The sequence below is a fragment of the Notamacropus eugenii genome, chromosome 4, assembly GCF_028372415.1.
Source record: "Notamacropus eugenii isolate mMacEug1 chromosome 4, mMacEug1.pri_v2, whole genome shotgun sequence".
In the NCBI taxonomy this organism is placed as follows: Eukaryota; Metazoa; Chordata; class Mammalia; order Diprotodontia; family Macropodidae; genus Notamacropus; species Notamacropus eugenii.
Genome location: NC_092875.1, coordinates 151,378,488 through 151,396,431, shown reverse-complemented (window position 1 = coordinate 151,396,431; position 17,944 = coordinate 151,378,488). Strand labels below are relative to the sequence as shown.

General features: G+C 35.9%; 1 protein-coding gene across 17 annotated transcripts in view; it reads right to left on the bottom strand.

The window, feature by feature from the left end:
* RNF19A (ring finger protein 19A, RBR E3 ubiquitin protein ligase) overlaps positions 1 to 17,944 on the bottom strand; it is a 103,331-nt gene that overhangs the window by 43,327 nt on the left and 42,060 nt on the right. For all 17 annotated transcript variants that reach the window (XR_011965825.1, XR_011965833.1, XR_011965830.1 and 14 more), the window contains 2 exons: positions 7,502 to 8,267; positions 3,165 to 3,373 (listed from right to left, as the gene is read on the bottom strand). Coding sequence is in view for 1 of the 17 variants with exons in the window: in XM_072603398.1 (XP_072459499.1) it covers positions 3,165 to 3,373; positions 7,502 to 8,094 (802 nt within the window). In the remaining 16 variants the exon portion in view is untranslated. The remainder of the gene's footprint in view (positions 1 to 3,164; positions 3,374 to 7,501; positions 8,268 to 17,944) is intronic.

The window sequence follows — 17,944 nt, the reverse complement described above, 5'->3', positions numbered from 1 at the left end:
CAGTTATAGAGAAGGTGAGGTTTCATATTAAGAACTTACTTCAATAATTAACTTTGCTGATTGATGTGGGTACTCCCCCAACGCAGCCCATAAACTATGGACTTGGTATATCATCTTTAGAATGAGTAGAAAAAGTCTTTATTCCATAGCCAATCTGATGACAAACTTTTAGCCTTCAGATCATAGGGTATCACTATACAGTATTCTTAAAGTCTTTCCAGAGTTGATTCTTTGCTTAGCAAACTTTGGAGAACTCAGGGTCACCTTTCACAGCACAATATCAGAGTTGTTTTAAGAATAAGCTAACTGAAAAAAATATCTTTTGTGAGTTTCTCTAATAAAGGTTTCATTTCCTTAGATAGAGAACAGTCAAATTTATAAGAAAAAGAATCATTCCCCAATTGATAGAGGACCAAAGGATATGAGTAGGTAGCTTTCAGAAGAAAAAAATCCAAGATATCAATAAGCATAATAAAAAAACGCTAATAGAAAAATGCCAACGAAAACAGCTTTGAAGTATCATGTCACACCTAACAGGGTAGCTAAGATGACAAAAAAGGAAAATGACAAATGCTGGAGGAACTATGGGAAAAGATCTACAATAATGTACTGTAATAATAATGATGATGATGTAATGTGCCCAATCATTCTGGAGCTATATCCTAAAATATATTAAACTGTGCATACCTTTTAATGCACCAATTCTACTACTAGGATAGGAGAGATCAAAGAAAGAGAAAAAGGTCTCAAATGCACTAAGGTATTTATAGCAGCTCTTTTTGTAGTGACAAAGAACTGGAAACTGAGGAGATGCCCATCAACTAGGGTATGGCTGAATAAATTATAATATACAAATGTGACGGAATACTCTTGTGTTGTAAGAAGTGACCACAAAGGATGAATCAGGTTTTGATACTCTACACTTTCTCAACTTGCCCTTAGTTGCCTCTCCCCTCAGAGTGGAAGGCTAGAAGGCAGAGTCCTAAACTCCTTTTATCAAAGTCTTTCTTCATAAAGAGCTCCCAACCTTCTTGGTATTTCATTCCCTTTCAGCTGTCCTGTTTGGGAACAGTATACGCTCTGGCTGGGTACTGACTGGTAGCTTTCAGCTTCTTTTTTATGCTGTCTTTGTTGGTGGTTGTAAGATCTTTGGAAAGGACTATGTCTTTTTCTTACTTACAGCCCCAGAAGCTGACACAGATTAGGAACTTTATAAATGTTTACTGAATTGAACTGGTTTCAGAAAAATCTGGGAAGACTTCTGTGAATTGTTGCAAAGTGAACAGAACCAGGAGAACAATTTATACAGAAACAAAGAATTAAGAACTCTGATAAGCCACAACCCCAAATGGCTCACGATGAAACATGCCGTCCACCTCTAGGTAAAGAGCTAATGCACTCAAAAGGGCAGAATTAGTGGCCTGAAGGGAAAAGAGGAGGTTTACAACATATACTGTTGGAGCTGTGATATCACAAAAAAGGAAAGGAATTACTGTGTAGCAGTGAAGACTCAGTTAAGATAAATATTAAAAACTGGTATATCCAGTCAGCAGAGCTGTGTGACTTTCTCCACTGGAATTCAGCAACAGAAAACAGAAGCCAAGAAGGTCGATAAATGGTAGAAAGTAATCTAGGATTGAGCTTTAATGGGGGATAAGGAGCAGTAGAATAAGGAGGCAAAGAATTTGAGGGTAGAGGAATAAAGTTCAACTGGCTAACTGTAGTATCAAGATTATGAAGGGAAGGAAGGTCAGGGCAGTACTAGGATGGCAGGGATGGGTAAAATGACAGAAGGTCATAAAGGATGAAGATGATGTTTAGGAGGGATAAGGCACAAGAGAGAATGGCAGTCATGCCATGCACAGGAATTTCAGAGTTCTAAATGACATCTGTCAGTGGTGATGATATCAAAGTTAGGAAAATCCCTGTGTGTGGCAGTTAAGCTGCAGGTCATGGCAGCTGAAGAAGCTGAGGAACTGGGAAGCCAGAGTGTTGGAAGGAATGCTGACATGTATACATAAGTCCCTAAATATAAGAAATAAGGGTGGAGAAGAAAACTGAACCATGTACTAAAAAATGGCTAGCAAAGGTGGTAGTGGCTTGTCTTGTCATACACTAATAGCTTGATTTGGACTCAACAAGACTCTCAAAATTAAATCAGCATATACTTGAAGACACCTTGAATCCAAGGCAAAGGTAGGTATAAGAAATGATAGTAAAAGATGTTAATAAATATGGCTGAGAAGTAAAGAATGAGAGGGATTAATTAGGTTTGTAACCTCAGGTCTGTGTATGAAGACTAATCTCTTTAAGGGAGATGGGATACTGGACATGTTGAGGACCAAATGTAATTACAAAAAAAAAAAATTGATTATATTTTGGGAGACATGAGCCTCTTAGGAAGACCTGAAGGATAAACATTAAAATGGGCCAGATAATCTGAATTGGGGATTCTATGATTTATGAAAATGTTTTTCCTACTGGACATGGAGGATAAATACATTATTCATGTACGAACCCTCAAAGAATTTCAAACCTATGACTTGAAAGTGTGGACTTGGATTTTTAAAAACCTAAAGTATACTTAAATATTCTTGAGTGGAGATGGGACAATTGCAAATTTGAAAAATACACACACCCACACCCACACCAACACAAACACATACCATTTGTAATTAATGAAATAAAATATTTCAAAAGTTAGGTAAAGTATCTTTTTCCGGTACAATTTAGGCCTTTTAAAAAAAACATAATTAACATTCTTCTGTGAAAAAAGATAGTAATTGCACCTAATGATTTCATGGTCAGAATTCACCTCTCAATTAAATGTTTTTGTTAAGCCAGACCAAAAGACAAAACACAGCACGAGTACTACTTTATGATCACTCTTAGTTACTGAGTATAAAAATGGTCATGGTACTTGTTTTGTTTCTTAAAAAATCGTTCATTCTTTTAATTTTTTTCAATCATTACTTTTAAATAATGAAAATATTTCCTCACATAAAATTTTCTCAAGTATTTTCAGGACAGAAATTCTATGCCATATCACAACAATCTGAACACTGGAAGAGGAACTGGGAATCCAAAGCTGTTGACTGTACTGCTGTTTGTTGAAAGCAATTATGTGTCTCCCAAACATTTTAAAGATAACTGGGCATAAATACCTGCTGCTCCAGACTCTTGGCTATAACTAATGGAAGAAGAACGTATTGTTCTCAGACGGAGGCTCTGGGCTCTCTCCTGTCGGGCAGCATCACAGGTCTGGTTTGGGTGCCAAATTTGTTTACAATGGTAGCAGAACTCTGTTCCACAGCCTTCACGTCCACAAGTTAATTTTGGACAGCTGGCACAGCCAAACGCTATCACAGCATATCTTGAAGAATCAAGATGAGAAGATGGGAATTAAATAGATACATTAATACAAGAGAAATTCAAAATACTAAAGAAATTATTTAATCATAATTTTACCTTTGCAACAATTTTCATTTTAAGCAAATTGTCCACAAACAAATGTTTAAGTTAAATGATTATTTTATTAAGAGAGATAAATGAATGAATGCTATCTACGTTCATACTTTAAAGCCCCAAGAACACAGATTTAGATCTGGAAAAGAACCCTTTTCAGAGATCAGTTCCAGGGATGGGGAACGTGGCCTTGAGGTTGCAGTTCTCTGAATGGCCCATTCTCTGCTGTAAAAGGATGAGAAAACTAAGTTTCAGAGAGATTAAGTGACTTGTTCAAGGCCACAAAACTGGTAAGCAGAAGAGCCAACTTACAGAATCCATATCATCTGACTCTAAAAATCAAGGCTCTTTCCACTATGGCATGCTTCCCAAAGTCCACCTTCCCCCCAACTCTACTTCCTATCCCCTTTCTTATGAGGCCAGAGTAAACCTGGCTCCCCTCACCCCCAATATCCATTCTAAAGATGAACAGATAGTAGTAAGAATTTATCTGTGATTATCAATTTGTAAATACGGAACATTAGGTTTAAGAAGCTGTATTGAACAAGTGAACCTGAACAAAAAGCTCAGTGCTTTCTAAAACTTTACCTTATCTGTTAAAAGAAGATCCATTCCATAACTTATTTTCAAGAAAATGCCACAGAGATCCTTATAATCACATATGCTTACTTTATTTCTACAGTTGAATCTCATAAGTGTCAATGGGATTCTCTCTTAATACGTTATGATAGGTGGCACAGTGGATAGAATACCAGGCCTCAAATCAGAAAAACTCATCTTCTCGAGTTAAAATATGGCCTCAGACATTTACTAGATGTGACCCTGGTCAAGTTACTTAACCCTGCTTGCCTCAGTTTCCTCATCTCTAAAAAGAGCTGGAGAAGGAAATGGCAAACCACTCAAGTACATTTGCCAAGAAAACCACAAATGGAATCATGAATGTTTGGACACAAATGAAATGACTGAAAAAAATAACAAAAAAAATTTGTTATCAGGAATATATGTTTTAGATGATTACATATACAAATTTATATGGCTAGTTACCCCACTTAAAAGACTCCAACTTCAATTAACACCTAGTTGCTATCAAGTGCTAAACTATTTTTTTCTTAATAGATAACAAAAAAAAAAAAAAGATTATGCCATGTTTCCCCTTTCCATCTTTGTTCAAAAGCCCAAACAACCTGAGAACTGACTTATGGAATTAAATTTTCAGCTTTCTAATTATCTTTCTATGACTGCTAGAATAGATCATTTATGAAAAGTAAGTGATAGTCTTTCTCTTCCATTTAAAAAAGGCAGGGCAGACAGTAACCATGTCAGTAGAAATCACCTTTATATTGTCTGTTAGTTCTGAAAAACAAAAATAAAAAGTCCTAGAAACAAATGTTTATTTTAACTGGTCAGGTAGCTGTCATTTGTTTTAGATAATTGCACGTATATAACCTATATTTGACTGTTTACCATCTCAGGGAGAGGGATGGGAAGGAGAAGGATAGAATTTAGAACTCGAAACTTTATGCTCTGTATAATGGTTGAAGCAGTTCACCAATGTAATGTTCCAGTTTTCCTACACCCTCACTAACATGTCATTTTCCTTTTCTGTCATATTGGCAAATCTATAGGTGTGAGATGGTACTTGAGAGTTGTTTAAATTTGCATTTCACTAATCAACAGAAATTTTAGAGACCTTTTTTATGTGACTATTGATAGCTTTGCTTACTTTGTCTGTAAACTTCCTGTTCATATCCTTTGACCATTTAGCAATTAGGGAATGACTTGTATTCTTATAAATTCAACTCAGTCTCTCAGTTTCAGAGAAACAATGTAAAAATGTTTTTACGGTTATGATTAGTGTGTATTTCCCTCCATCCTGTTTCTTCCCATTTATTCTTCTTTCTCTCCTTTTTCAACCTGTCCCTCCTCAAAAGTGTTTTGCTTTTAACCACTGTCTCCTCCAATGTGTCTATCAGTCACTCCCCTTCTCTTAATCTCTCTCCCTTTCTTTCTTATCTTCCCATACGGTAAGATAGACTTCTACACCCAAGTGAAGTGCGTATGTTATTCCCTTTTTGAGCCAATTCTGATGAGAGTTAAGGTTCAAGCATTGTTTGCTACCCTCCATTCCCTTCCCCCTTGTAAAAACTCTCACACCTTTTATATGAATTAATTTACCCCATTCTACCTCTCATTTCCCCCTTCTCCCAGAGCATCCATTTTTCTCACCCCTTAATTTTATTTTTTAGATATCATCCCATTATAGTCAATTCACACTCCTGCCTTCTGTGTATACAGCTTCTAATTGCTCTAATGATGATAAAGTTCTTTGGAGTTATAAGTATCATCTTCCCATGTAGGAATGTAAACAGCTTAATCTTACTGAATCTCTTATGATGTCTTTGCTGTTTACCTTTTTATGCTTCTCTTTGAGTCTTCTGTTTGAATGCCAACATTTCTACTCTGCTCTGCTGTTTCATCAGGAATGCCTCAAAGTCGTTTTTCTTAAACAACCATTTTCCCCTGAAGGAGTATACTCAATTCTTCTGGGTAGGTGACTCTTGGCTGTAATCCTATTTCCTTTGCCCTCCAGAATACCTTGTTCTAAGCCCTCTGCTCCTTTAATATAGAAGATTCTAAATCTTGTATTATCCTGACTGTGGCTTCATGCTATTTGTATTGTTTCTTTCTGAATGCTTGGAATATTTTCTCCTTGGCTTGGGTGCTCTGCTATAATGTGCCTGGGAGTTTTCCTTTTGGGATATCTTTCAGGAAGTGACTGGTGGATTCTTTCCACTATACCCTCTCACATTCTAGAATATCAGGGTCATTTTCCTTTAGTTTCCTGAAATATGATGTCTGGGCTCTTTTCGATCATGGCTTCCAGGCCCAGTTCAATAATTCCTAAATCATCTTGTCTGAATCTATTTTCCAGGTCAGTTGCTTTTCCAATAAGATATGTCACATTTTCTTTTTTTTTTTATTCTTTTGATTTTGTTTCTTGATGTCTCACAGAATCACTAGCTTCCACTTGCACTAATTTTTAATTTTCTAATTCTAATTTTTAAGGAATTCTTTTCTTCAGCGAGCTTTTGCACATTCTTTTCCATTTGGCCAATTCTACTTTTTAAGAAGTTCTTTTCTTCAATGAATGTTTGTAAATCTTTTTCCATAAAGCTGTAAGAGTTCTTGTCTTCAGGGGATTTTCGTTCTTCTTTTACCATGCTGCCTATTCTGTTCTTTAAGGTGTTGTTTTCTTCAATATTTCTTGTGCCTCCTTTATACCAAGCTGTTGACTCTTTTTCATTATTATCTTGCATCATTTGCATTTATTTTCCCAATTTTTCCCCTACTTTACTTCTAAAAAGTAGGCCACATTAGCTATCACTAGGGTAAATGTATTCTTAATGTATTCCTCCCAGTGGAGAAGATAATGAAAAACTAAGAAAGGGCACAATCACATTTTGTTCCTCTGTAATTCCATATATATGTATATTTGATTTTTTTTTTCTGGATTGGCATTTTTCAATGTAATAACCACAAATCATCTGACTTAGCATGAATATATGAAACATACATTTAAACGCTTTGCAAGCTTCAGAGCCCTATATAAATGCTAGCTTGCTATTTTCATTATTAGCCATGTCTACAGCTGACATTACCTAGCTACAAATAACAGCAAGTCATGAATCTCTGTAATGCTCCCTCCCCTCATCATTGCAACAACATTAAATCACCACAACCAAAACACACTGTAGTATCACATGGTCAATTTAACAGTGACAAAATTTCTCTATTAAAACCCAAGAGGTTATTCTCACGGGATGAATCCATGTGGTAAGTTAATTCTATGATGTGCATAGTTATTTATATCTTTTGTTTCTCATTAGAATGTGAGTTTCTTGAGTTTTTGCATTTTTAAAAATATCCCCAGCCTTTACCACAGTCTCATTTAAGCAATTAATAAATTTTTATTTTGACTGCTAGAAATATTTTATATATATGCTAACACAAAAAAATCCCAATAGCATATTCTTACCCACAGTCTGGAGCTGGGCACCACCTACAGTCAGGGTCTGCAACAAGCCACCGTCTAAGCATAAATTCTTCATATTTTTCCATCAAGATATGATCACTTAATATCAAGCGAATATCATGGGGATTAAATCGTTCGGTGCATTCTGGGCATCTGATATTAACTCTACTCTCAGAGATTTCAATTCTCAGATATTGTCGTAAGCAATCCACACAAGATCGATGATGACAGGTCATTATATCAGGAAATCTTTCCTTAGAATGCCGCAAAAGGCACAAAGGACATTCCATAAATTCTCCATTTTGTTTGCTACTGATAGCTGTTCCATTGTCAGAGGAGGTATATGTGGAAAAAACTGTGTTTTTATCAGTACACATTTCAGAATGTATACTTTCAATACTTGCAATTCCATCTACCCCGCCATTGAGATCCCTTGATTTACGTTTGGTGTCCTTTTTCTTCCTAAACAGAAATGACCTAAATGACCTCTTTTTGGGTGTCTTTTTTACCGAAGGCAAACTCACAGATGAGGCAGAAGACTGAAGGTCCCGATCTGACCCCATTTGCCGATGCAAACTCATGTCTAGAATACTCATTACAACTGAATCAGGGTCAGTGTTCACACACAACCCTCATCATATTTAGTAATAAGTCATTGTTTTTGCATCTCTGCATTAAGATTTGGCCATGGTGTGAGATAATCCTTAGTTCTTGATGAAGAACCTTCAAAAACAGTTTTAATTTCCAAGTGATTGTTCTTACAAATGTTCTGTGGAGAAAAAAATAAGAATTAGCTTAATTCTACTGAAAGTTAGTCACTATGAAAAAGCAAAAACAATTAAGGACATTAAACTCTATATTTAAGTCCTGGCTTGCTTAAAAAAAAAAAATCAATCTATAAAAACTCATTCTACACATTATTTTAAAACCAGTTTTTTCAATAACTGGTTAAAAAAAACAGAAAATTAAAGAATGCTAAAACAGCTACTTTTAAAATTACTTAAATTAGAAGAATCTTATTTTATAAGCTATCACATCCTGTGATATTTTAAAACATTCATGACAGAAATCCACTTTTAAAGATTATATCCAACTTGATCAAAATGTCAGCTGAAGGAAGGGGAAAGAGCTCTTAGAGAAGATTAAATTTTCTCTGTACCTATAAAGTTTTCTATACTGTCAATAGGTTCTTATAATTTTGGTTCTATTTTCTAGAATTTGCATTAATTTCTAGAAATATACTTGGTAAATGTTTCCATTACATGTTGTGAAACTAAATGTAAACAGAAGATATTATGCAAATTTTCTTTAAACTTGAAATCCCATGCTACATTACTTATGATCCCTACAATAAAATTATGAGAAAATAAGCAAGGTAGAGGTTATTATTATCCTTGTTTTACAGATAAGGACACTAGAATGACACCAGTAAAAATGGAAATGTGAAGATAACAGCAGACACAATGAAGAGATGAAATGTACAGAACTTCTGAGAAAGCCCAAAGGGTATGAGAGACAGTGCAGTATAGTGATCCAGGGCCTACAGGACTAGCTTTGGAGTTAAGAAGACCTAGGGGGGTTCAAGTCTTGCCTCAGAATCATACTAGTTTTGTCGCCAAAGGCTCCAGGCTACTCTCTAAACCTGTGTTAAACAGAAAATGTAAGGGGAATTTCAATACCTGTAGTTGCACATGTTGATGACACAATCCCGAGGGAACTTGGGATGTTTAAAGTACTCTCTGTTTAAAGCAATATGACTGATATTTATTTAAAATAAATGACTTTGATATGCTAATGGGGGTAGGGAATGAGAGAAAAATAAAATTCCAAAAAATCATAGGGAACTAAAATAAAATAGAATTAAAAATACTAAAGGCTGGAAAGGGTCCTGGAAATCATCTTGTAGAATCTTCCACTATCTTTCCATCCCATTTTATAAATGCTAAGATTCTGAAAGGAAATGACTTAGCCATACCCATATAGCATTATCAGTGGTGAGTCAACTTCACATCTCTCATGCTTTACTATTTTTTAAGTAGTAACAATATTACACAGGTCTACCCATAACCAAAGAAAAATGCTTGCTTGAAACACAGTGGATAGATGTCCAGGCTTGGAGTCAAGAAGACTTGAGTTCAAAGTTGACCTCTCACACTTACCAGCTGTGTGACACTAGGTAAAGTCACTGAACCCTGTTTGCCTCAGTTTCCTCATCTGTAAAAAGAACTGGAGCAGAAAATGACAAACCAATCCTGTATCTTTGCCAAGAAAACCCCAAATGGGGTCACAAAGAATCAAATCAGACACAACTAAAAATGACTGAATACACACATACACACATGAGAATGATTATATGATATGAACAGTTCATTAAGTGACAACATGGTGTGCTAGACAGAATCAGCAAACTTCAGAGTCAAGAAGAACTGGGTTCAAGCTTGGCTTCTGTGACCCAGAGCAAAGCATTTAACCTCTTAGCTCATCCTGGCACTCTAAATCTATCAACTGTAGAGCTGGTGCTGATGTGCTTCAGTGGAGGAAATTGTCACTGGGAACCCACACTCCCACACCAATGAAATCACAGGTCTGGGCTAACACACAAACAGCAACGATAATAGTAGTAGTAGCTACAATTTATATAGTTCTTGAAAGATAGCAAAACATCTACATGCATTATCTCATTTGTACCTCACAAAGACTCTCTGAGGTTGGCCATTTCTATTTCCATTTTACAGGTAAGGAAACTGAATTTGAGAAAAGCTTAGTGACTCTCCTAGGGTCACACAGCAAGGAAGTATCTAAGGCAGGATTTGAGCTCAGTTCTGCCTAACTCTAAGTCTAGTGCTCTATAGACAAAGTTGCTCCCTGTATGGGGGAAAATCTTGTGATCTCTTTGCATCTTATGAAGGCTCTTTCTAAAATCAATTTCCTGAAGTACAAGCTTTTTGAAATCAAAAGTTATGCCACATTTTAGAAATCAATTCAACAAGCTTTAATGAAATACCTACTATGTGCCAGGCACTAATAACAAAGACAAAAAAAGAAATAGTGTCTGCCCTCAACAAGTTTAAATTTTAATAGGGGAAACAACATGTGAATAGAAAATTCTATACAAAAATATATACAAAATAATTTCTAGGACTCTGAGTCACAGGAGAAAAGACTGCCACAGACATTCACAGTAGCAACAGTCATGCTGATATTACTGATCAAGATGTAGAAAGGGGCAGAAGTGAAGAATGGTAAGCACTTATCAAAAAAAAAATAAAAATTGTCCTTCTATTTTAAATTGTCAGCAAATATCCCTGTGGTTTCAAAATAAATTTTGAGTTTAAAGGAGAGGAACAAATATTAGGTCCACTTGTATAAATACAATGTAATCATCACCATCAAAAAAATCATCTTAGAAAAAAATTCTACATAAAAATTATGAAATTCAGAGTTATCCTATGATCTAGTCACCACCAGTTTTTCTAAATTTTGTTTTTATGAACCATACAAACCCTCCACACCCCAGCTAGAAACTGCTTTCCTTACTATTGCCTACACACACCATATGCATTCCTGTATGTGTGTTTGTAAATCTCCACTGTCAAAATTATCTTCCTCCATCTTCTTCAGCTATCCAAAATGAATCCCTCTCCCTTCAAGGCCTAAATATCTCAACTCTCATTTCTCTCATGAAGCATCATTCTTTGATAACCAGCATTGATCTTTCTCTCTTCTGAAATTTGTAACATGTCATACTACAAAACTTTCTAATATATCATATAATGAGGTATATGCTATGTAACCTTTTTTGTATTATATCTCCATATTAAACTGAAAAAGTGTTGAAGACAAGGTCTATGCCCTACTCAAACTTTGGTAATTCCTTAACATCTAGCACTTTGGTCTGTTCAAAGTGTGTTCATATGTACTGAATGGATATCACTTATTTGAAATTTAATCACATACTACTATGTGAAATCTCTCAATTGTTGTGAAGTCATATTCAAAATAATTCCACAAAAGTGTTGCTCTGCTGCCTTCTCCCAGCATAGAAATTAACTCAAAAGCTATATCAGCTGGGAGAAAGCTCTCTTCCAACATCCCAACCCCACCACATCCTGATTCCCAACCTCTCCAAATCTATAAAAATGTATGGGACATTCAAGCATTCCTGATAAAATGACCACAAGCTGAATAGAAAATCTGGCATTCAAACCCAAGACTCAAGAGAAGCATGAAAAGGTAAACAGGAAAGAGAAATAATAAGGGATAAGGTTTAACTATTTACTTCCTATATGGGAGGATGACACTTCTAAAACCTATGAAGGAGTTAATAGAGTTTAGGGGTATAGACATAGAGGGGCATGCATGAGCCTGAGTTAACTATGATGGGATGATACTGTTTAAGGGTTTTTAAGGGGTGCCCTGAACTTGTCTTTTTGAGTTGTCATATTTTCCAGAAACACTGGACCCAGATCATGCAGGAGGGCCCTAAATATGTCAAGGATGAAGCTCCCCCTGAACTGATATAATTTGTTGTTGCATCACAAGCTGTATTCCCTGTGTGTCCTTGGGAGGCAAGACAGACGCTAGCCAGTCTGTGCCAGGTTGGGGTCCTTAGCAGATAAGCAGACCCTCCTATCTTCAGTCTGGCAGTTCCCAAGGGAAACAATTGAGGCTTTTGCCACCACCCTGTTCCTCCCCGTAGGGAGTGGTCTTGTCTTGTCTTTTATCCCCCTTTGCTACACTGTTCCCCCTCCCACGTCACACCCCTTCCTGGTATCCCTCCTCCCTTTGCCCAGCTATCATAAAAATGTAAACTTCTGTAAAGACTGGGAACCCTTTCAGTTCCACATGCATGTTCATTTCTCTTTCAATAAATCTGGTTTTCACATAAGTCTTGTGACAGTGTGCTTGATGGTGACAACATAAAAAAAAGGATTAAGAGAAAGAGATGTACTGGAAGAAGAGGGAAGGTATAATGGGATAAAATTATGTCACGTGAAAGAGCTTTTACAGTGAAAATGAGTACAGGGAGATGTAGGCAAAGCTTGAACCTTATTTTCCTAAGAAATGACTCACAGGAATAACACATAAACATGCAATTGGGTATATAAATCTGTCATCCTACAGAAAAATAGGAGGAGAGAGAAATAAAAGAAGTGAAGGCTTGGGGAAGGTGGTGGTCAGAAGCAAAACAATTTTGAGAAGGAGCAAAGAGAGGAAGAGAGGGACAGAAAAGAAAGAAGGGAAGGAAGGAAGGAAGGAAGGAAGGAAGGAAGGAAGGAAGGAAGGAAGGAAGGGAGAAAGAAAGAAGATAGAGAGAAATACACAGTAATCTTAACTATGAAGTGATGAACTCATCCATAAAACGGAAGTGGATAACTGAGTGGATTAAAACCAAAATCCAACAAGATATTGTTTACAAGAAACCCACCTAAAGCAGAGAGATACACACAGAATAAAGGGAAAAGACTGAAGGAGAAACTACTATGCTTTAGCTAAAGTAAAAAGGCAGAGATAGCAATCATGATCTCAGACAAAGCAAAAGCAAGAAGTAATCTAATTAAAAGAGATAAGCAGAAAAACTATGTTTTGCTAAAAGGTACCAGAGACAATGAGATAATAACAAGAATACTAAACACTACAGCATCCAAATTCTTAAAGGAGAAGTTAAATGAGTTACAAGGGCAAACAGTAAAACTATACTAGTGGGAGACCTCATAGAACTAGAAAAATCTAACTAAAAATATGAGAAAGTAGTTAAATGAATAGAATTTTTTAAAAGTTAGATATGACAAACCTCTGGAGAAAAATGAATGGAATAGGAAGAAATATAACTTTTTCTCAGTCATGGCACCTACACAAAAACTGACTATGTATTAAGGCATATAAGCCAGAAAAGCAGAAACATTAAATGCTTCCTTTTCAGATCATAATACAATAAAAACTAAACTCAAGAACAGGGCATGAAAACAGATTAAAAATCAACTGCAACTAAATAATCTAATCCTAAAGAATGAATGGGTCAAAGAACAAATCAAAGAAACAAATATGACTTAAGAGAATGACGAGACAACATATCAAAATTTATGGGATGCAACCAAAGCAGTACTCAAAGGAAAATTTATCATCTCGAAATACTTACATCAATAAAATAGAGAAATATAAATCAATGAAATACATGATGAACTAAAAAAACCAGAAAAAGAACAATTAAAAATCCCAGCTAAATGCCAAATTGGGAATCTTGAAAATCAAAGGAGATTAACAAAATTCAAAGAAAATCATTGCACTAATAAAAACTAGGAGTTCATTTTATGAAAACTAGAATAGACAAACCACTGGTTTTGATTTTAAAAAAAGGACAAAACGTCAGTATCAAAAATGAAAAGGGTGAATTTACCACCAATGAGGATGAAATTATAGCAATTATTAGTATTTTGCCAATAAACTTAAATACATTACAGTAAATCTAAAAATCCAAAAGTGAAAGACATGAATATTTATAAAAATATAAACTGACCAGATTTACAGAAGAGGAAACAGAATAAATAATCCTATTTTACAAAAATTGAACAAGCCATAAATAAGCTCCTTGAGAAAAAAATCCCCAGGACCACATGGATTTACAAGTGAATTCTACAAAACATTTAAAGAACAATTGCTTCCAATACTATATAAGGTATGTAAAAAAATGGGCAAAGTCCCTCCAAATTCCTTTTACAACACAAATATGGTATTGATATCAAAACCAGAAGGAGCAAAAACAGAGAAAGAAAACTATAGATCAATTTTCCTAAAGGATATTGATGCAAATAGTTTAAATAAAATACTAACAAGGAGATTAAATCCATAAAATAACAAGGATCATACAGCATGACCAGGTGAGAGTCATATCAGGAATCAGGGCTGGTTCAATATTAGCCAAATTATCAGCATAACTGACCATATCAATAAAACCCCCCCAGCATATATCATGTGATTATCTCAATAAATACAGAAAAAGCTTTTGGCAAAATACAATATCCATTCCCGTTAAAAACACTAAAATACCCAGGAATAAACTGAACTTTCCTTAAAGTAAGTAGTATCTATTTAAAACCATTAGCAAGCATTAACTGTAATGGGGACAAGCTAAAAGTCTTCTCAGTAAGGTCAGGGGCGAAGCAAGGATGCCCACCATAACCACTATTATTCACTATTGTACTAGACATGCTAGCTACAGCAATCAAAGAAGACAAAGAAATTAAAACAGGCAATGAGGAAACAAAATTATCACTCTTTGAATATGATATGATGGTAGAATCAGAAAGAATCAACTAAAAACCTAGTTGAAATAATTAACAACTTTAGCAAAGTTGCAGGATATAAAATGATAAATCCACAAAAATCATTAGCATTTCTATACGTTACCAAGAAAGTCCAGCAGTAAGAGATAGAGAAATTTCATTTAAAATAACTAGAAACAATATAAAATACTTGAGAGTCTACCTGCCAAGACAAACTCAGGAACTATATGAACACAATTACAAAACACTTCATACAAATAAAGTCAGACCTCAACTGGAAAAATATTAATTGCTCGTGGGGAGGCTAAGCCAATATAACAAAAGAAAGATAATTCTGCCTAAATTAACTTACTTATTCAGTGTCATACCAAAACTGTATTTTGTAGAACTAGAAAAAATAATGAAAGTCATCTGGAAAAATAAAAGGTCAAGAATATCAAGGGAATCAATGGGGAAAAAAAAAAAGGAAGGAAGTGACCTACTGGTACCAGATCTCAAAGTGTTATGTAAAAGAGTAATCATCAAAACCATCTGGTATTGGCTAAGAAATATAAATGAATGAATATATTAGGTCAATCAATGGAACAGATAAGGTATACAACACATCACAGTAAATGAATTTAATGTTTAGTAAATCCAAAGATCCAAGCTTTGGTGACAAAAACTCACTTTGACAAAAGCTGCTGGTAAAACTGGAAAATGATATGACAGAAACTAGGTATAGACCAACACCTTACACTGTATATCAAGATAAGATTCAAATAGGTACATAGATTCAGACAAATCAAGGGAGCATGGAATAGTTTACCTCTCATATCTATGGAGAAAGGAAGAATTCAGGACCAAAAAAGTGATAGAAAACATTACAAAACATAAAATGAATGATATGGATTATATTAAATTAAAAAGTTTTTGCCAAAACCAAGACAAGATTAGAAGGAATGGAGAAATCTGGTGAAAACTTTTTACAGCAAGTATCTCTGATAAAGGCCTCATTTCTCATATAGAGAACAGAATCGAATTTATGAGAATATATGTCATTCCCCAACTGATAAATGGTCAAAGGATATGACCAGGAAGTTTACAGATAAAGTAATCAAAGCTGTCAAAAGTTACATAAAAAATTATCTAAACCACTACTTAGCGAAATGCAAATTAAAACAACTCTCAGTTACTGCCTCACATCTATCAAATTAGCTAATATGATAGAAAAAGAAAATGATAAATATTGGAGGGGCTGTGGGAAAATTACACCATTCATGGAGTTGTGAACTGATCCAAGCATCAGAGAGAACAATTTAGAACTATGCACAAAGGACTATAAATCTGCATATACCCTTTGTCCCAGAAATACGACTACTAGATCTGTATCCCAAAGAGATCTGAAGGGGGGAAAAAAAGGACCTATACATACAAAAATATTTATAGCAGCTTTTTTTTTGGTAGTGGCAAAGAATAGAAAATCGAGGAGATCATCAACTGGAGAACGGTTGAACAAGTGGTGGTATATGATCATGATGGAATACTACTATGCTGAAACGACAAGCAGGGTGCTTTCAGAAAAAGCATGAACTGATGCAATGATGTGAGAACCAGGAGCACATTGTTCACAGTGAGAGTAATATTGTACAATGATCAACTGTGAATGACTTAGCTGTTTTCTCAGCAATACAATTATCCAAGACAATTCCAAAGGACTCATGATGAAAAATGCTATTCATTTCCAGAGAAAGAACTGATGGAAGTCTGAAGGCAGATAAAAGCATACTAGTTTTCACTTTATTTATTTATTTAGCTCTGTTTTCTTTCACAACATGACCAATGTGGACATATGTTTTGCATGATTACACATCTATAACCCATATTAAATTGTTGCCATTTCAGAAAAGGGGGAGAGAATTTGAAACTCAAAAATTTTTTTAAAAGAATGTTAAAAATTTGTTTTTATGTGTAATTGAAGAGAATAAAAACAAAATGCACTGTACTGAATCCTGGGTGGGAAATTCAAGAAAAAAAATTACAGTGAATCATATGTCTATCTCCGGATGGCATAAGGAGAATAAACCGAGGTCTATGGACATTGGGGATGAGGTCCAGCTATGGGCACACAGAATTAAACCTTCCCACTTACGGAGAGGCTGTATACCAGTGCAAGAAGTCCCTGATTCAGGGGCAGCTAGGTGGCTGTAACGTTATGGGAATTGGAAGATCTTCCCTGTCCCTTAATAGGCCGCCCACTGACCGGCTCTGAGCTTTGGCCCAGCCCACAGCTTGATTCACATGAAGCCCATGGTGAGGGGAGTTTCCTGAACAGGTGGAGCAGAAAGGGTGCCCCAGGAAGAGAGAGTGAGGTGGAGCTGAGAGAGAGGCAGCAGGCAGAGCAGACCATCTAGCCTGGGTAAGAGAGAGGCAATTTGCCTAAGGGAGCCTGTTTGTGGGGAGGCCTGACAAGAAGGAAGGCTTGGGGATGGCAGTCCTTCCTCTACTGGTGATGTGTAGAAACTTCCTTCCCATGGTGGAAGTGGCTTTCTGGTATCTGAACAAATATTTTGGTTTTGTCTTTAAGGAAGAGAATTCATATTTTTTGATGCCTGCATATCCACAGTGGATAGAGCACTGATCCTGGAGTCAGGAGGACCCTAGATCAAATTCCACCTTAGATGCTTACTAGCTATGTGACTCTGGGCAAGTCACTTAACCCTGATTGCCTCAAAAAAAAAAAAAAAAAGTCCTCAATTCAGCCAAGAGGGCCTAAATTTGAGTAAGGTGAAGAAACAGGTGCAAAGTCACATCTCTATCACTCACTATGAAGCTCCAGGTCAGACTGAGGGGTCCCAAGCCAAGGAGTGGCATTTCAGGATAAGAGGTGGTCTTGAGTCCTAGGTTGTAAACTAAGCAAGAAGCAATTCTAGGAGCAAGAAGCAGCTATGTGGCTTGAACTCCTGGGGTAGTAAATCAGCTTCAAGTCCACTCTGAAACCTGCACTGGAATAATTAGGATGTAATCCCAGAGTGAAGGGAAGGATACAGCTTTGTCACTCTAAACCAGCAGTTTTCCAGTTGGCTGACATGATGAGTACAGCAGCAATCTACTGGGACTCCTAATCAGTGGCAAGCCCACAAAAGTGTTGTGCAAATCCAAATGCAGGTCAAGAACCTGCAGA